The sequence below is a fragment of the Poeciliopsis prolifica genome, unplaced genomic scaffold, assembly GCF_027474105.1.
Source record: "Poeciliopsis prolifica strain line A6 unplaced genomic scaffold, Auburn_PproV2 SCAFFOLD023, whole genome shotgun sequence".
Classification (NCBI taxonomy): Eukaryota; Metazoa; Chordata; class Actinopteri; order Cyprinodontiformes; family Poeciliidae; genus Poeciliopsis; species Poeciliopsis prolifica.
The window spans coordinates 228,476-249,252 of record NW_026562398.1 but is presented as its reverse complement, the minus strand read 5'-3'; the positions used below and the strand labels follow the sequence as shown (position 1 = coordinate 249,252).

The window sequence follows — 20,777 nt, the reverse complement described above, 5'->3', positions numbered from 1 at the left end:
TTTCCAATAATTGTGAGGTGAAGACTTGGAGCCTCTTTAAGTCCAGGCATAGCATCTGAAAAACATACTCTGGAATTAATTATTGAGCAACTGCTGAGACACTTGAGCAGAGCTTGTGCAAATTATGTAACAGTGGTACGAATATTTAATGATTATGTCATCTCTGGTTTATGCTAAGATTTTTTTTTTACTTTCCCAAAAAGAAACTGTGGCAGCCTGGTATAGCTAGACTGTTATATATCCTATATTGTCAGATTTATTAAGTATAATTCTGGGAAGTAATTCTCTGAATGTGGAGTGTCTTGGTATTCCTAAGAAACACAAGACAGGTACCCAAATTTGTGGGTGTTTGGGGGCGGGAGTGGTATCAGGTCTCTCGTATTTAAAGTGAGAACATGTTTGATGGAACACACTCATGAACTATCGGCTTTATGTGAATCATCCTGTTCTGCACTTAGGAAAGGCTTGAGAAAGATTTCTCTTTGTATGGCTGACTGCTGATTTTCTTTTTGCATTCAAATGTGCACTGGACGACATACACAAAATTAAACAGAGACTAGAATATTTTTGGAGATTCCATAGGTTGGTGAGGTCACTTGATGGAAAATAAATCTTTGGAGAGTGTAGAATGTGTCATCAGTTTATATATTTGTAGCAGAAAACGCACTATGTGAAACACGTTTAAATGGATAAATGTGGCCCCTGGTTTAAGATGTTTTCAGTGGTCTATGACACTGAAAAAGTATGTTATTAAAGCAATCCATTTAACATATGGTCAGAATCCTTGTTTGGAATTAGGTCTCAAGTTTCACAGAGTTTCTGTCCGTATAGCTGTGATGGCTATTTATTCTACTTTGATGGCTGAGGCCCATGAATCGTGCTTACATGTGAAAAGGTTTCTCTCGGACTCATTAATGGTGCTCTTTGTATGGGCTCGTTTGTCATTGAATCGGGGGAAGTTCCAGATGCAATCATAAAAGAGATGTTTTTATGAATGGGGCTCTGACAGACGAATGTGAGCTTACAACGGCAGAGGAACAGAGAAGGGGAGTTCTCTCTTCACCCATGATATACATCACAGTGATGGCTCTAGCTTGCTTTTGCATGTCTCATCTTTCTGCGTACAGTCACACAGAGAAACAGAAAGTCACCACACATGCAGCAATGCACAGATTCATTCTATATCCTTGAAGTGTTTGGGTTCCTGGTGTTTCAGCTGTGGTGGTGAGTGCCATTGAGGTGCAACTGTTGTTAAAGAAATTGGAGAGGGCATTGTCCCTGACTTACCCGTTCTCCTCCCTTGACTTTGATCTGGTTAAGTGCTATAAAACTATTGAGTAATATAGTTTGGTAAATGAGCTCTTTAAGTGGCTGAGCGACTTTTGTAGAGGTTTACTTCAAAAGTCTGATCTGTGTGATTCAGAAGATTGTGTCTGCACACACAATTAGACTTTTAGCTTAGTAGTTGCTGTCGTCTTGTCTCTGTGTTTCCGTAGGAGCAGACATTGTCACCATGTGTGTCTTCCATCAGACCAGCTCCTACCTTCCTCATGCCCACTCAACTGCCTTGGATCACAGAACAAGAAGAAGTACTCATTTTATTAGCCTCTTTACTTTTAGATCGTTTCCTTCATTGGCTAGCTAATGTTTAAAATATCTATTTTCTGTTTTAAATTTAAACATCAAGTCTTGTGCTTCCTTTCTGAATAATTTTTTGCTCTTCATGTTTCATCCTGTCACATCTCTGAAGTCGCCTGGCAAACATTTTCCTAATTTCACAGTTTACTGTGCCTCTGTTTTAACTTCATGGATCCTTGGGGATCATTCTGTGCCTGTAGGTTTTTACACATGGTGTGGTTCGGTCTGACTTTCATTTTTATGTGGTGAACTCTGCTTACTTAGTTTGAGTAATCTCACTTTTAAAACAACTCTGTGCATTTCTGGCACCAGTCAAATTCCAGTCTTCTGTACATCAGTCTACTTGGCAAAGAAACCTCCCTTTTTTGGTGGATTTAATTTGCTGTGTGGTGTTTTGTTATGGTATCTATAGTTTTTGTAAGCCAGCCAATCTGTTTCTCTTGATGATTTCCTGCTTTTCGGCTGTCCAGCTTAGCATTTGAATTCAACTGAACAAGGACTCCCGAGTAAGGTTGTAATAACATTATAATACTGAATGGCTACAACATAATTTGACACATTGTGTTTTTAAAATGCCTGGGTGTTGTACTAAATAGACCTTTTTAAAGTTGAGGATAAGCTTTGAAAAATATATTATGTCTTCCCCTTCATTCAGAAATAACTAAAATTAGATTTTTCTAAATGTAATAATGTATTTTGTTTTGTGTGATTATCAGATAGAGCAGCTGAAGCAGGAGCTGAATAGGAAGGAGTCAGAGATGCAGGCCCTGCAAACCAAACTAGAAACACTGACCAATCAGAACTCGGACTACAAGCAACACATCGAGGTGCTAAAAGAGTCGCTCAGTGCCAAGGAGCAGCGCGCCAACACACTGCAGACAGAGGTGAGTGTTTCTAAAATACTTGGTGCAAGTAGTATGTAAATGCTGTTATGCACAGGTTTCTGCAACAGAAATAAACACACTAATAGAAAGAAAACTTAATAATGCTATGTTACTAATTTATTAAGATCTGGATGAATTGGAAGTAATTAGTTATCAGCAGGAATCAAATGTTCCATTTTAAGTGTTAATATTGTGCTTTCATATTTCACTAGTTGTTTTTTTTTTAAATAATACATTTCCTAAATGTATTATTTAGGGAAAATCCTTTGTTTATTCATGCAAAATTAGAGATGAGACAGTGAAATGGTTGAATTCGAGATGCTTCAGTGTATTTTGTTTTGACAGAAACAAATTGGCAGTTAAGGTCTCTCAACTTTTTCCCATAAGCCTTTCTGCTTTTCTTATGGGCATATAGAGGTGGGTGGAAAGCTATTTTCTACACCACCACATTTGTACATGTGGGTGGGTCAGTCAGCAGGCTGAAGAAAACTGGCAGCTTTTACTCATGTTTGAAGTGTTATAGGCTCTTCACCTTTAATCATTTTATCATCATTTTGGGGAGGAAAAGGGGTTGATTGTGGTGTGGTGGAGGAAGCATGAATGTGAAATGTTTGTGTTGAGTGTGTGTATTTGACCAAGTTGCATTTTTTCATGTCACTCTCTTGACTTGAAACCGAGACTTCATATCACTGGCAGTTGAGAGCAGCCTGCTAACTATGTCAACTCATCATCGCAGGAAGCAATTTGAGCCAAAATGAGGCTTAATTGTTGATACATGTGCAAAGGATTTCAGCTTTTGCTCTTTGGTGAATACATCATACTTAAAATAAATACTTTTCAGTGGGTGGTTTTCTGTGTCTTCATGTTTACCAGCCTTAAAAGCAATGTTGCAATTTTGAGAAATGTTTGTCACCATGACAGAATTTTGCTCTGGGGACACCTGCTGCACTGAGACTTACAATTGTGAATTCTTCGAAAAGTATTCATCCATCATTTTGTCTCTGCACAGCTTTTACCAATCAACCATTCAGAATGTGGTCACGAAAAGGAGCAGGTGTGCTGAGATGAAAATAAAGGCCAACTTTGAATATATATTTTCTTCCTGTTCAAAGATTTTAAATGGAGTTGATAACAGGAACATTACAATCCCTTTTCATTTTGTGCTCGTGTTCACTATTTTTCTTTCATGATTTAACTAAAGTAGAACATTAGAGAAAGATTTTGCCACTAGTCATTATCTCCATAGGTGGTTTTCTCACAGAGATGGGGCTTCCTGTAGCTTCTTTGGGTTGAGCCCAGTCTCCAAGAATCACAGTAATATGAAATTAGTATTTGATCTTGTTTCAACCACAAGTTTATTCTGTCAGAAAAAAAAGTTAGGATATGCTGCTAATCATTAATCACTAGTCTGTGAAAAATATCTTGCATATACAGCCCTAGTCCCAGGACCTTCCATTCTTTAGTACTGTGAGCTTTGTAAGTAAGTTTTTGGGTCATACTCATCTATTGATATTGTTGATATTGTTTTTAAATTCCCACAACTCTATCTGTTTGTCATTGCATGGTCACAATGTCACTTTTTTAAACCCAGAAAAATTTTATGCACATAAAAGAAACCTAAATTATGAAAATGCTACACAAGGAAGTCAAGCAATGGTGTTTATAGTAAAGTAACGTAAAATATATTTTCCTTCATTGTTTTAACTGGAATTTATTATGAGAAAAAAAAGTGTTGTAGAGCCAGCTGTCATCCCAGCGGTCCTTTTGTAAACCCTGCGAAGCTGCGAAGACAATAAATTGCCTGCAAAGGGAGGATATACGGTTCATGTTTTTGTGGTTTCATGGCACAAAAAATGTTTTCCCACCACCTGCCGTGTTTTTGTCAGTCATATTGCTTTGTTTTGGTTGGCTCAATGGCATTACAATTGTAGTTTTAGTCACACTATGTTCTCCATACCCTTTCTAATTTGAATAAACATTTCTATGTAATTAACTTTTTGGGCAAAATGTTTTTGGAAAATTTGCAAATTTTGACATTCCGTACTCTAAATGTTAAATAACTGTTACTTAGTGGGACCAGTTTAGAGTATTATCATTAAGATAAAGCCAGAGCTAGAATAAGGATAAGTGTTACATGGACTATCACTAACATATTATTGAATATGCACATATGTTTCTTTGAGGTTTGGCCTGCGATTTCAGGGTAAGAAGAGAAACAGCTACAATAATTCTGATTTTGGGTGCATCACAGCATTTTTTGCCATTTCTTCTCACTTCTCACTGCCAAGGACCTGTAATTAGATCCAGATCACAAATACACAAACATACAGCTGTGCACACACAACCCCATAAGCACAGAAAAACACATTGTCAGGTCTGATTACTTGCTTCTCATCTCTGGACTGGAGTAATTTTTCTTACTATTGAAGTGGCATTTCTTCCCCCCATTTTGGAATGACTCGGGTTTCCTCAACTAAGTGGGCAAACTGGAGGATGACTGAAGATCTTTAGTGTGCTGTAGTGAGCCAGTTGTTGGAATGCATTCCTCTGCTGCCTGTCTGTCATTCAGAGAGAGAACAGCCTTTCTTCCAGGATTCCCTTCTCATTCAGTACTTACATCCAGCCAGTGTAGTACTGTCGTACTGGATCTTCCACTTTCAGACCAGCCTTTTCAAAGTTACAAAACTACTGGATTAGACGTATCTAAAAAAAGTGCACATTGTTCATTTAGCTGACTTTAACCATGATAGCTAGTGACTGGTATGTTCCAAAGCCAAGCTGCTTTTTATCAGTGACACTGTAAAAGCAGTTCCCATCAGGATGAGACTAAGAAATAGTTGGCCTCAGAACAGAGAAGCCACTGTATGCAATGGAATGAGAAAATGGATGCATATTTATTTGTCAGTCAAAGTTAAGAACAGCCTCTAAATGGGTGTGATTGAGTCTGCCTTCAGATAACTGGAAAATGTGGAAAATAATGAGTGCACACTGTTGTGGGAGCTGGGTTGGTCTTCCAGTCTGTGGAAATTTAACTCTTTAATACAGTAAGATGTGTATGTGCCTTTCATGCCCTGAGCAGGACAATGCAGCGCTGTAATGATACTCTACCAGATCAGGTAACCTGTCACAGACCTTCCTGCATATTTAACAAGTCCTGAGAACTAAAGAACATCTCAGAGCTACACTACCAGAAGAGTTTGACCTGGTTTCAGTTTTCAGCTCAAAGATTGTTTTCAATGTGATGACTATTTGTAGAAGATTGTCTTAAAGGATTGTAAGTTTAACTTACCTCAAGTTTACTGATAAAGAGACCTTAGTAGGTGTATCTGCCCATGTTCTCTGTAGATATTATGTACTCTTCATCTTTGAAAAGCAACAATGTTGTTACTACAATAATGTTGTTGATGCAAAGATTAAGATAAAATTTGAAAATCTCAAATAATAGAAATTCCTTTTGATTTACAGGTTCATTTTATAAACCTGGTATTTTTGCAAGCGGCCACTCACTGACAGAAATGCAAGACTTGTATTTGACTCAAGTCATTATCAGAGTCTGATCCAGCAATATAAATAACTCAGGAAGGAAGAATTTAAGCTTTTGCTTCTAACCAGAGATACAAATAAAATAGAATAACACATGGTTAATGTTCTTCTTAAAGAAATATCTATTTTTTTCACATGATGCTTACACACCAGGAAAGTGAAATACAGGGCATATCTTGTACAGATTTCACCATTACCACTGTTGATGACAGTAATTATTCAAAGAAGATTAAGTTGATTCCCATTCTCTTTAAGCAAATGACGTTTCAGACTCACACCTCTCGTCTCGTAGAGTTTTTCAACTTTCATGCCTAGAATTTTGAAAAGAAGAGTTTTATTAAGTTTTGTGAAACCTATCTGAGTGTTAAAGAAAAAATGTATCCCTGAGTCTCTTACAATATGTTGTTTTTGCATTATTTATGTCGATATTTCCATTCAATGTTTCAGTGTGACTTTGGCGTTCTTGTTTTCACTCTTTCATCACTAGCATTTCCTGTGTGTCTGCCAGAGGACACATTCTACATTCTACTGAGTTTTGTTTTTGAGGTTGAAATGCAATGACTCGAAAAAGCTATAAATGAGTCGAATAATTTGCTAACATTGACCACAGCGACAATGATGGATAGCAAAAACAAGAAGAGAATAAAAGTGCGAGAGGGAATAATTCACAGACTGATGGAGTGACAAGAGGAAGTGAAAGTGAGATGTTTGAGCAGCTTAATAGATGGAGGTGTTTGTAGGCTTTTGTCAGTGAATTATGCAATGGTACAACATACTGTGGTCCCTGCTGGTCTTTCATTGTTGATCTTTCCTTGTTCTCTCTGCTGATTGATGGTTCATGTTGCTAGTGAGGCAGAGAAAAGATGTGGTTTCAACCTGGTTGTGGTACACCATGGATTGTGCCCCTGGTGTGTTCTTTCTTCTGGCCTCATTTGTTTTTGCTTCTCCCATCCAGATTGTCTCCACCTCCATCTGGTTCTCTCCCAATTTCTACAATATTTGTTCTTCTTCTCTCCCCATAACTAGCCCACAGCTGTTTACAATATTAGAATAACAAGCAGATAGAAATGGAAGCATAGGTGAGGGCTTTATGAAATGAAAATGGACTTGTAGATTGAGGTTGGAAAACTTCTGCTCTATCTTTAGCTCAGATTGACCACTAATGATAAGTTGCACACTGAGTTTTGGAGCTCTTCTAATGAGTCCCAAGTGTTGCGGGGCAGTTTTAACATGACTTCATTCAAACTTGCCAGACCATGGTCACCGTTCTCAGGCCCAACTGCATGATTTTGAGTTCTTGGATTGGTGTGGTTTGGAATTTAGTGTGAATAGCACACCACTGAGCTGACTAGAACAAACATGATATGTTCCAAAATAAAGACCCTGCATGTTCTTCAGAGGCTATGTGGAAAAGCCATAAAATGGAGTAACTGGGGTCATCATGCAGATGAGATATTTAATGGTTTGTACAGAGAATGAGATACAGTAAGTACATGCAGTTATCAGTGTTAGCCTACATAAAAACATGTTTTGCACCCCGATAAGGATTTCCAATGTATCTTAAAATAGATTAATACTTTGGCCCATAAAAAAAACCCAAAAACATTTCCATCCATTCAGTACCTTACACGCTTATCCCTAGTGGGGTTGCGAGGGTTACTGGTGCTTCTCTCCAGAGGTCAAGTGGCGAGAGGCGTGATTGATTTATATGAGGGTGATTGATTTTAACAAGTTGTGACTATTATAAAAATTCTGGATTTATGCCTCTCAAAAAATATATTTTTCATAAATGTTTTGCGCATTCTTATCAGGGGAGTTAGAAAATGTATACTATGTCAAAAGATTATGGCATGCCATTGTTTCCAACTGTTACTATTATAGCATTCTAAGTTAAACAATTCTGTACAATGTTCACTTTCAAATTAAAGATCTGTTCTGCCCCCTACATGTAGACTGTTTTCATACTACACAGAAAAATGGCCAGAAATATGAATTTGTGTGAAGGTGGAGATTCTTTGAAAAGAAGATGTAGATACTGGCATCTGCATCTGGAAATAGTCTGAATTATAATTTTAAAAAATGTTAATGAGGAAGAGCTATTCAGCAAGTCTTCATTTACATTGGTGTAGCCTATGCGCGTCTTGTTTGTTGATAATGATTAGAGGATTCAAAATGTGTTACGACACCTTTGTGGAGTTAGTTAGTGTGAATGTAATCAGTGTGAATAGCACACTAATTAATAGGTGGATTATCATTTATTAATCCACCCATTTTGTAACAAAATGACTGACCTTTGGAGGAAATCATACAGTCCCTCTTGGACAATGATGACGTTCTAGGGTGTTTTTTTTAATTGTCCGAATGTGTCATTTTTTCCCTGCTTTTTTTTCTAGTAACCTCTGTACTTTTCCATGCTGCTTTTGTGTAGCCTGTGGGCAGACAGCTGCATTACAAACATTTTATCAACAGATGTTGCAGTATTCAAGGCAGCCATACCTCTCTCTCTCCACCCTACAGACCCTGCTGTGAGGCAGTTCACATCCGCTTATTATCCTTTGCTGGCCCCTCAGGTGATTTGTCCCTTTATGTAATTCCTGATCAGAGCTCAGTCTGTTTCCTTAGCTCAACTTTTAAGACACTCCTCAAATGACACACAGCCTTAGCCTGAGGACAGGGAATGGCCCTAATTTCCGCACAGATGCGACCTGATGTTGTCATGTCTGGGTTGGCAGGTGGAGGTTAGAAGGAATCTTCCATAGTATTTACTTGTTAGTTCAACTTAAGATGTAATCCTTGAGTGATCTGCAGTGAATATGTTCAAAGTGGGAGAAGTATCAGCACAAGGCCCTGGAAAAACTCACACTTTAGTATACTAATAGACTGAAAAAGTGAGTGGGACTTCACTAATGAAACTTTTTCAGGTCTTTCTTGATAGTTGAGTTGAATTTTATGTCATTTTATGCCTAAAAGGCCTAACCCTAACCCTTTTAGGGTTAGGGTTAGGGTTGAATATGTTTTATTCAATATGTTTTATTCAATAAAACATAAAACCACTTATGGATATATTTATACTACCCTTAGCTCAAACTACAGTGTATTTCACTTTCTGTATCTGTTATTTTCCCATATACAGTATCTGTTAATAACTTTGAATAATATGACAAATGTTTTAAAACATATGTATATAACACAAAAATGTAGGCTTGAGCAGTTTTTTTTCTTGAAATTCCAGAACAGAACATGACAATTATACTTCTTAAAATAAATTCTCTTTAGAAACCATATGCTTTTTTAAACATAATTTTCAACACATATCAACATTCCATTGTAGAAAATTAATCCATCCTCTTTGCAAAAGCTTTATGGTAATCTTTGTTTTAGTCCTCTGCGACAGACTGGCGACCTGTCTAGAAACGTTCACTGGAAATAGGCACCAGCACACTTCCCGACCTCATTAGGGACAAGGGTGAATATAGAAAATGAATGGATGTTTTAATCCCTAAATATAGAAGTAAAATTGTGGTTCTTTAAAAACACATTTGCCTACATATTTATTATAAATTCTTAGTTGTCTTCTTTAAAAAAGTCTTGACATGTTAAATTTAATCAATCAATCAATCAATCAAATTTTATTTGTATAGCACATTTCAGCTACAAGGCATTTCAAAGTGCTTTACATCATAAACACAAAACACAAAGGCATGCAACATAGAATAAAATACCAAAGTTTTTTTTTTTCCCTCTTTTTTCCCTTTCTTCCCCCTTCCCTTAAAGAATACTTCATTAATCCCAGAGGGAAATAAAATGTTGTTACTCATATTATCCAGGGTTCTTTAAATAGTTGCTGTGCATGTTGCAGTCTGACAGCAGATCGGAAGAAGCCTCTGGCTGAAGACACCATTGTTGTATTCCAGTCTCATGCTCATGGGTTTTCTTCATTGTAATTCATTTTATGAAGAATCATTCTCCATACAATAATCTCCAGAGCTTTCAGAGCAGTTCACCATGGTGGTTTCAGATTTGCTGTGAAAGAGGGGAGATGGAATCTTTCCCTGATTCAAGCTATCATGATGACAGAGTTCTGACCACACTTACAGTCAGAGCCAGTGTGTCCATTGACAGGTCAGAATGTTGTCCATGTTAATGGAGAAAAAAGAACACAAATCATTGTTTTTGTCTCTCAAAACTATAAAGTTAGAGAAGCACTCAACATAAAAAAGCTATAAAACTCAGAGCACATAAGAACTCTTGGTGCTATTATTGAGTTAGACAGAAGTTCAGTTGTTCAACTATGGAAGCTTAATATTAACCCCCCCCACACACACGCACACACACACACACACACATGCAGTTACTCTATAGGCCTTAAATTAACACACCGACATGAACTGTTCAATGGAAACAATAAATGCTTTGGTCTTCAGCTTTTAACACTGTCTCCTGAAATCTACTTTAAGTTTCTGTTGATTCATTAGAAAACTATGGATTATTTGACAATACCCCCCTTATGCTTATGTACGAAAGCTATTTCTGAAGTCAGGTGCCTACACACCATCTGTCTTAGGCAGTACAGTGCATATGTTGTATGTACAGGTATTCTATAAGCTGGATAAAGCCGTTTTTTAAATCACCTTTCACCAGTCTCTAATAAGGTAGACATTTACTTGAGCAAAGCAAGCTACTTGAACCCATCAGTCGACATTTATTCTTTTCTTTATTCATCATGTTAGAGTGTGTTGGGTTCTCTTTGATGCTTATGTTTTAACAAATATATTTGAATGAATGTAGGTGGTATGTGGTCTTTAATTGTTTTGTAACAAAATAGTCCTTTCTTTCATCTCAGAGTGATACAAACCAGACCTGGTCAAATAATTGAGTTGAAAAACATGAATTAGGCAAATATTATGCCATAAATTTAGAAGATTAATATCCCCTCACAGGATTTTATATAAATTATGTCTAATCGTTGCCTTTAGCTGTATTTACACAGGCCTAAGCGATGTCACACAGCCAGGAAAGTGAATAGCTCACACAGTTTTGTGTAGAGGCACAGAGGAGCTCAAGAAGACCTGAACTCGTTGCTCGTTGGCCACATTTCACCAGACCTAGTCTTTGGACTTGGAATATTTTCAAGTGCTTTTTTTTCTGAAGTGATATTCTTTGTTTAGCAACATAAAAGTGATTTAAGCTCTGGTGAGTAATGCCATTTCTATGAATGTCACTAGGGTTTAAAGACTCATATTTGCATTTATGAGGGATATCTTTTGATCGGCCAAAGACTCTTCATGGCTCTGGACTCCAAGGTGGGTGAGTGAGGGTCCAAATGTTACTAAAGGACTTTTGGTGGACCCCCAGGCTTTTTCTGCGGTCTTTCTGGTTCTGCCGTTTAGACTGTGGTATACTCATATTGTCTCTGTGTTGCCTATTGCGGTCAAACACCGGCACCTACATCAATACCTCTGCAAATCTTCCTGCCAGAAAAACTTTTATGATGAAATGTGAGGCACGGAAAAGGGAGGTGAGGACAAACAGTGAAGCTGTTTTCTTTAAGCCTCAGTTTTGCTTTGCTAACTAGTTTCCAAAATCCACATTTGCCTGTCATTGTAAGCATGAATGGAGGAAGTCTGAGGGTCTTAAGGTCTGCTTATACATCAGTGTTCATGCATGTTACATGTAAGCTTACGGATGCCTGTGTGCTGAGAATACTGTAGCCTGTATGGATGTGTGCTTGCATGTGTTTAAAATACTTTGTCTGTGCCAATTGAAAGAAAAGCCGCATGTGGCCAAGAATCATTATCTTATCAACCGCAGAATCCTGAATGCATATTAGGGTAATTTTTCAAATGATGTGGTGTTGAGTGAGAAGCACCAAAGTTTCTGTAATTTTTTTTTCTTGTGGAAGATGGCAGTGTAATAGAGGTTTTTAATATTTCTTTTTGTTTTCCATTCATTCTCAAGTGTTGGTTTTAGAACTGATATTGTACCTGGGATTTTCAAACTTTAATGTGCCTGAACCTGCCTGCTGTATTTCTAGATCTTCATGAAGCTGTAACTTCACTCATGTTTTCTGAAAAAAAATAAAAAATAAAAAAATAAAACTTATAAGTAGTTTATCTAGATAAAGTTAAACTCTAAAATGACTTTCAAAGCCAATTGACTGAACTGGATTTTATTTATTGGCTTGAGTTTATTAAATACAAATGTACACGTTACAATTTCTTTTTTATGAAAAGATTAAAAGTATTTTGCAATGATGTGCTACTTTATGTTGGTCTATCACATAAAAAAATTATTAAGGTTTTTGGTTGTAAGATGATAAAATATGAGAAAAGTCTAAGATATATCAATACTTTAGCCATTTGATAAAAGTCTTATGGGGTTTACTCCTCTATATCTTCACATGAAGTATTATAAGCCAATGATGGAGCGGCATCAGCTTGAGGTGTTAATATCCTCAAGCCAAATGATCTGTGAAGAAATGCTATAATCTCTTTTCACTTTTTCTCACTCTTACCTGCTTTACCCTTTCTCATTTTCATTCATTCATCTGTGCCTGCTCACCTATGTAACATTGTCTCCTTGCTTTGGCTTTCTGGCAGGGATGAGTGCTTTAAGAGGGTATTAGCACGGCATCTGTGCAACACCATCACAGTGTAGCAAACTAGTGCAGGTGAGACAGCAGGGATTTCCTGTTTGGCCCCTTTGGTACATTTTTGCTAAATTGCTTCTTGCCAGGTGAAGTTTAAGCATAGGAGGTCTGCCTTTCTTTCTGTCATACATATTGTGAACACATACACACATGTATGGAATCACAAAGGACTAGTGACTGGCCTAATGTGTGTGTGTGTGTGCAAATGTAATTTGGGGAGGACAGAGGCATCCTCAGTATTACACTTTGGTTGTATGCCAGACAAGCAACATGAGATAAATACTTTAGCATTCTACACCTGGAGCTCTTGGCTGGCATCGAAAGCCAGACTTTAGGGGTACCTGCGATACTCAGGAAAGCACAGGTGCACCTCTAAAACTGAGCTGCACCTCAGTTTTAGAAATGTAGATAGAGTATTTGAACTCAAAACTTCCTGCTCCCTGCACAATAGCGAGTCTGCTGTAGTTCTACACTTTTCTTTTTCTGACCTAATTGGCCTATGGCTTTTTCTTACATGTGAGTCCAGACACATTGTCATTACATTGAATTTATTTAGCAAGTTTCTTTTATCCAATGTAACTAAAAGATTGAAAGCACGATTGGGAATCAATCATTGGATTGAATTTAACCAGTGGTTTACTAGTCATTCCAACCTTGATGTGCTTTACACTACAGCCACATTCATCCAGGTCTCGCAAATTGTCACATATTCATATACCGTTATGCAGATTGGTAAGAAACTTGTGTTATAGTGCCTTGTTCAGGCACACATCGACGTGTGGCATAAGGAAGCAGAATGGGATCACACCATTTTAAAGGGAGATGAGTGCCCTATCCAATAAACCATGATAGCCTTAATATCATGTGCTAAGCTAACCGTACTGTCTTAAAAGTACATGTTGAGTTCAAATGAACTCACTCAACCTGGTTTTAAATCAGCCGTTAAAGGAGCAGAAGTTCTGGTCATCATGGCCAGATTAAGATGTGAATGTACATATGAATTATTTTTCAGTCTAGCAGAATACTGACACCCAAACTGAGTTTTGGGTATCAGAGCTCAGAGGTCTCTCAGCTCGTAGCACGCAGCCAGATACAGATTATTTTAATGTGATCAATGGCAGAACCTCACCAGTCGTGCAATTTCCTTCTTTATTTACGTATACTTTTACAGCATCAGTCTGCAGTGCTTTATTTTGTGAACATCAAGCCAAACAATGTTTGATGCTTCTAAATGTCAACAAGTAAGTGTGTTGAGAGATGTTATTTCGGGCACTGACTGCTTACCTGTGAAATAAATGGAAATCATGTCCCAAAGTTTTTTTATATTGTTTATTTTTTCTTTCCTATAATGTGGGCTGTCAATGATGAAATTTCTTTTTTTTTTAAATTCTCTGTTATTGCCTTTTGTGATCAACTACAGGTGGACGCTCTGCGAGTGCGCCTGGAGGAGAAGGAACAGATTCTGACTAAGAAAACCAAACAACTGCAAGACTTGAGTGATGAAAAGAGCACACTGGCTGGAGAAATCAGAGATATGAAGGACATGCTGGATGTCAAGGAGAGAAAAGTGAATATCCTACAGAAGAAGGTAATTTTAACATAATTTAACATTCACGCTTCCACGAATGCATAAGTAATTTGGAATGTACTTTTACCCTCGAGTGCATCCCTCGAGGCCATACCTTTAAATTATTCAGATATTTTCTGTAAATGGAATAAGGCATTATTGATTTTTTTAAAATTAGAATTCAAGGGAAATTGGAAAGAAAGGAATGTTAAAATAAATTTAAAGAATAACCTTTCAGAAAATGTTTAATATGATGAAAAGAAAAGTAAAGATTAAAAAACAATTTTATGCGTCAACAATAGTAATTACATACCTTTGCTTAAATCCTGCCATATGTCCCATACTAAATCCTCCTGAATGTCCCCATTTTAAATCCTCTCATATGTGCTACATTAAATAAAAAACAAATTTAAGAATTGTTAAGTGTGCATATGTGATTGCAGTTTTGCTTTCACAATATAGATCTGATGAATTAACCATATTTCCTTTCATTGAAAGTGATGCAATTTTTGGGGGTTATAAAATGAACTTTTGATCATCCACTGACTTGGTTTGGATTGGAAGCTGGTGCTCTTGGTGGCTTATATGTAAAGCGTTTTCAGATAAAATATAAGTGTCTTCCTGTTATGTTATAATCATTAAAAATTTATTTCTACTCAAAATCTTTGCTCAAAGGATTTCCCTTGTAGTTCTGTGTAACTTACCATCTGTTACATCAGGTCAAATAATGAATTTATGCTTAAGCATCCCCTGTATATGTACAGAATATGTTGTAGAAGGTAAAGGGAAAATACTAACATTGTTAGCTGGAGTCAGATCTCACACAATACCCCCTACTTTTGATTGCCCACATAGAGATACTCATACTCACACAAACATTTGCACAAGATGTCTGTGAGACTTTAATGATTTTTATAAGGGTAGCTATTAAGACAGGGCCTGTTGCTACCTGTGGTGTGCATGTTGGTTGTTTCTCTGCAGACCAATTACTCACACATAAAGGTCTTCTCTTAACTTCCTAGTTTCTTCTCATGTCCTTAAATTAGAGATTAGAGATTCTTCCTCCCTCCCTCTTGCTGAGTTAATGAAAATGCTCTCCAAAGGTCAGACACAGTGACAAAAGTTTTGATCTGTGGAGGTGGGGTTGTTTGTGGTTTAGATTAGATTACTGTGTTTATGTTACACTTGTAAACATTCTGCTCTGCTGTACATATAAAATGAATGGTTAAGTGAAATGAAATCTCACGTAACATAAGTCACATCTGTACAGAAGTGCTGTCAAAAAAAAAGAAACCAAATAAGACAAAAAACTAAAGAGAAAACTGAAAGTACGTACAGTATATGAAATTCAACTGCAATTTTCTTAACTTTAGACATTTGTTCATGACTCGACATTTAATATCTGAGTGTTTCTGATCTTTTCTGAGTCTGAAGAAATATTTAGAATCTGTACTGAAAGACCAGACAATACGTGTTTTCTAAGGTTGTATTTGTGTGACTTATAGTAGAAATATGTCACACATTTTGTAGAAATAGAAATGTATAAACACTATTGTCAATGCAAGTGATGATATCCACATTTTTGGACTAATAACACATAAAAACAGAAAAACATCAGCACAATGGCATGGGTGGTGTAATACCACAGAGACTCTTTAGCTGCAGTATGGATCCCTCATGAGATGTATTCCTCATACAACTATGAGGAATACATCTTCTCTTTCCAGATGTTATTTGGACAGTCACCACTGCTTCTTGCATACTTTCATGATGTCATTGCTGTAGTTTGAGACACAGGTTGATCCTAATAGCAAGAGGCTCAATATGACTGAAAATAATGAAGAAATTGTCTTTTTGTGAGCACATTGGTCTTTTATATCACAACACTGAACAGTGGGGACTCTGTTCAAGCCCTTGGTCAATGAGACCATGTCCAATGCATAATGATGCATTTATTTGTTTATTTTTCCATTTGCATTTCTTCTTTCCCCTCCCTTTAGCTACGGGGTTAGGGTTGTGTGTTGTGTGCATAGCCGGTTGTGGTGTGGTTTTGGCATACACGTGTTATTCATGTTCAAACATTGTGGTCATTGCGATACATATTCATGCTTTTAGAAAGGCTTTCTGTGTGCGTAGAAGTATAATATGCCTACTATCATGTTCCTACCCATAGCAGCCTCAGACAGAAAGATTTGATTGTGTCTGCTTGGACAGCATGCTTGAGTGTTTGTGTGTTCATGTGGAAGGATCCCCTGTCCATAGGGCTCTCCCATTTATAATATGCGGTGAGTCTCCACTGGCTTTTTTAGGCCTTTTAGGGAACCACCCTCTGTTTTGGTGTTGCCTCTGCAAGATTCTTGCAGTACTAACTATGGTCTGCTGTCATTTCTGCCTTCTTGAAAAAGTTGTGGCACAACAACTTAAACGTTTCCTTAAGTAAACCATTATATTGAACATCTTTCAACCTGGTTTTCTTGAAATGCATTCAACTGAAACTATTGTACTTAAAGTGTCATTCTCTTGGCAGCTGATTCAGGAGATTACACAGTCTTAGTTTTGTTGGATCTTACCTCAGCCTTTGAGACAGTTGATCATGTCATCTTGATACATAGACTCAAATGCTTTGGATTTACTGGTGCTGTCTTACAATGATTCACATCCTACCTTTCAGGCAGATTATTCAGGGTCTACATTAATCAAATAATGTCTGGCTCATCAGATCTGCCATACGGTGTACTCCAAGGATTTGTTCTTGGCCCAATTCTATTTCTATTGTATAACAACACAATTGGGTCATGATTTAAACAGCCATTCACATTCTACCTTTCAGGCAAATAATTTGCTTATATGCCATTTTAATTGTGTCATTTATCATTTTTTTTCTGACAACATACAGTTATGTTGCTTTTTTAAACCATCTGATTTTTTAAGTTTGTCAAGTCAATTCTAATCTTGGTTGAGATTAGAATTGGTTAAAAGTAAACTGCTTACAACCAAACTCCATCAAAACTGATGCGCCTGATGAAAAGATTCCTGAAATCATAAAGTACATTTTCTTCCTGGGATCCTCTGTTCAGGATCCCATGTCTAACTCAGATGTGTTATTTTACATACCTTTGTGTCATCTTAGGTACATTTTTGTAATGGTCTTTTTATGTGACCATTATAAATAAAATTCAAACTGTGCAGAATGCTGCGACTAGACTTTTAACAGGGACACAGAAGGAACTCGTATAACTCCTGTCTTGATCGTCATTCACTGGTTACCAGTTAATTTTAGATTTCCGGCTAAAACTCTTGTTTTAACTTTCAGGGCTCTGCATGGTTAGGCATCCCAGTATGTCTCTGACTTATGCTAGGGCTATGAGGTCTGCTGATCAGAGTCTTTTATCAGCCCCACGTCCTCGGTTTATAACCCGTGGGTTGTTTCAGACTGTTGCTCCCTGATTGCGGAATTCTCTCCCATTGTTTTTACATTGCGTCATTTGCATGGGTTATTTTAAGTTGCAGCTAAAAGCACATTTGTACAAACAGGCATTGTAATTTAATTTGATGTTTGATGTGCCTTTCTTATGTGTCCTGTGAAGCACTGTGATTTCATCAAATATTCAAACATGATAGCAGTATAAAGTAACAGACATATGTGGACATGCTTAAAAAGGGAACATAAGATACTTACATTGGAGCAACAGTTGCCTTGACATGTTCGAAAAGGAGTAGGAAGAAGTACAAAACTTATCAACTCCTACCCCATGAACTATGTTTGCAGATGTTTTCAAATGGACCCCCATAATTTGATTATTATTAGTAATTATTAGTTAATAGTAGCTAACTAATAATTACTATTGTTATATAAATATATATTGTGTTATACCTAAGTATGAATAAGCACATACCTGAATGAGCGGATACTCGGCAGTTACATGCTGTTGTACGAACATTATTTACCCTGAATCCCTGTATTCTTCTATACTTATAGATATATGTATAGATGCATATACGTATATCTAAATGAATACATTATGTGAATTTATTTCCACCCTTGTATAATATCATTCATTTGAAGCATTCTTACTATTTGTATAATGTATAACACATTATACCACACATGAATCTACATAGATGCATAAATCTAAGGGTCCTGAACATACATCAACATCAATGCACAAACGAGAAGTTTTCTGGACATTTTTGTGATACAAAAAAAATTTCTTTATCTTAAAATGTATCATTTTTTACAACCTAAAGGGATTTAGATGTCTAACAATACCAAAATACTGCAACATAAAAAACAAAAACTGCCATACACTTTTGAGCTCCACCTGTCTGTTGACTGGTGCAAAGGTGTTCCAGGTAGAAGATTGTGTCACAGCTGTTGCTCAGACTAAAAAAAAAAATAAACGTTTTAGATGCCTCTTTACTGTACTTTTTATGCATTAGTGTGTGCGCGCTAAGTCTTGATAGATTTGTGATGAGGCCACCATTGCCTTTCATCCTAATGGATACCAGCTGACCAATCACTGCAGAGACATGGCCACAGATAAGGCTATTGGAGCTGGGGAAATTCTAGTAAACTGCCTGCAAGAAGGACGTCCTCTGCTTCTGCTCCTTCCCCCCTTATTGCAGCTATCAGCAATCAGCCTGGGTTAATAGTGAGAGCTCAAGGCTGGTTGATTGAAGCCAGGCTGCACATCCATCAAGACAAAACTCTGTGTTGGGTCACATTTGAGACCCAAGCCGTTCACCTTCATATTCTGGCCTGATCAAAACATGCACACTTCAACTCAGAAAGTGAAATGTGTTTCGTGACTTTTTAGAAGATGAAGGGCTGAAAGCTAATGGCAATCCTGATGATACCACACCATCAGTCAAGCAGGCCTGTTAACTTTTTGGCAGTCCAGTATTTTATGCCTAAAGATCTAAGAAAAGCACTTAAAACTAATATTCTCAGTTGACTCTTGAACTCTGAGTTAAACTGTATGACTGAATGCTTTATTACACTTGTCTCACAAGATCACTGTAAATTGGACCTGGGTCAGAAGTTACAAACAGCTGTTGTGGTCCTCACCAGGTGGCCACACTTTTAAATGTTGTTCTTTGTTGCCATCATTCTCTGTGCCTGGAGAGGGAAAAAAGAGTTAATGCTAATGATGCTGGAAGGAGAGGACTAAAGCACCATTGTAATTACCCAGCAATCATTGCAGCATTCCGCAGCTGGGGTGGTTCAGAGATATAGTCTTGAGCCTAAATAGCATGGACGTTGATCAACTTCTTGGACGATCGTGGACACGCACTTCCTCACGTATACGACCGAGGTTGCACAAGTGCATTGTATTTTTTTTTGAAACAGTTCTTTCTCTAAATCTGTTTGTTTTGCTCTCCCAAGAGAATTGACTGTGAAAATTTTATTCTTGTCTGCATGATCCTATATGTGTGCACATGTGTGCATTCATAGTCAATTGATATGTATGAATGCAGTGGAGTGTTTCTGTTGAAATTGCCTTCTGGAGGCAGGAATGTGTGTGGGGAGAGGGGAGGCTGTCTACCTGTCAAACGTGTCAGAGCTATGTGCTGCTCCCAGCCTGACACTTGTGATAATAATCACACACAGACTGATTAAAATATGTGGCTTTTCAACAATGTTTGTGCAGAAAAGCCATAAATTATAATAAACTTTCAGAATTAGACTGCAAACATACTTTTGTGTTTGAATTGGTACTGAGCATGAAAGTTTCTTGTATATGTGGATTTTTCTTGGACTTCCATAGTTTTAATCTAAATAGCCACAAGTGTATTTTACTATCCATATCTTTTGTTATGGACCACCTTCAAATAATGTAGTCAGATTTTAGTGTTTTCTTCAAAATACTTGTTTAAAACAAAGACTATAGCAAGAATTTAACAAAGTAATTTTTTTCTAAAATAAGTTATGCTATGTAGCTGACAGGATAATACTTATTGTTGGCATATAATTGGTCTGAAATGACTGTCAATGATGGACAAGAAACTTTTACTCAATAATAGCAGCACTCTCATGGAGGGTGACCGAGTCCCTGCTGCGGAAATTACATTAGTTACAATAAAACTAATGTCCTTTAATATTAACTATGTTTGTACGACCTTCATTTTGTATTTCAGTTCATTGTTTTCAATTGTAAAATGTCTCACCGTAAAGTAACATATCTGGCAATTCTGTTCCAATTTCTCATGTATTGTTTGAAATCATCACAATTTCTCTAAACCAATGAAGGCCTTGCATTTCAGGTTGTAAATAGCTTATGCTGTTGAACAAAAACATAAAAAATGTTTAGAGCTGTGAGTCTTGTTTTCTTTTCATTTTCACAAATTAATTTTTCTATTGGAAAAGGTACCGCTTTGTCTGGATTCAGGCACAATTTTTGTTTCAATTTTTTTTTCATCTTTATTCAGGTCCGCTGTCTGTTTATTATCGTGCATATTTTTGATTTGTTCTCGCTATTCTTGCAGTGAAGAGTTC

The 20,777-nt window shown here is 37.0% G+C and overlaps 1 protein-coding gene across 1 annotated transcript in view; it reads left to right on the top strand.

Annotated features, from left to right (window-relative positions):
• Positions 1-20,777, top strand: part of LOC129370194 (ERC protein 2-like) — a 150,278-nt gene that overhangs the window by 18,740 nt on the left and 110,761 nt on the right. The window contains exons 6-8 of the mRNA XM_055045958.1: positions 1,497-1,589; positions 2,355-2,522; positions 14,135-14,302. Coding sequence (XP_054901933.1) covers positions 1,497-1,589; positions 2,355-2,522; positions 14,135-14,302 — 429 coding nt within the window. The remainder of the gene's footprint in view (positions 1-1,496; positions 1,590-2,354; positions 2,523-14,134; positions 14,303-20,777) is intronic.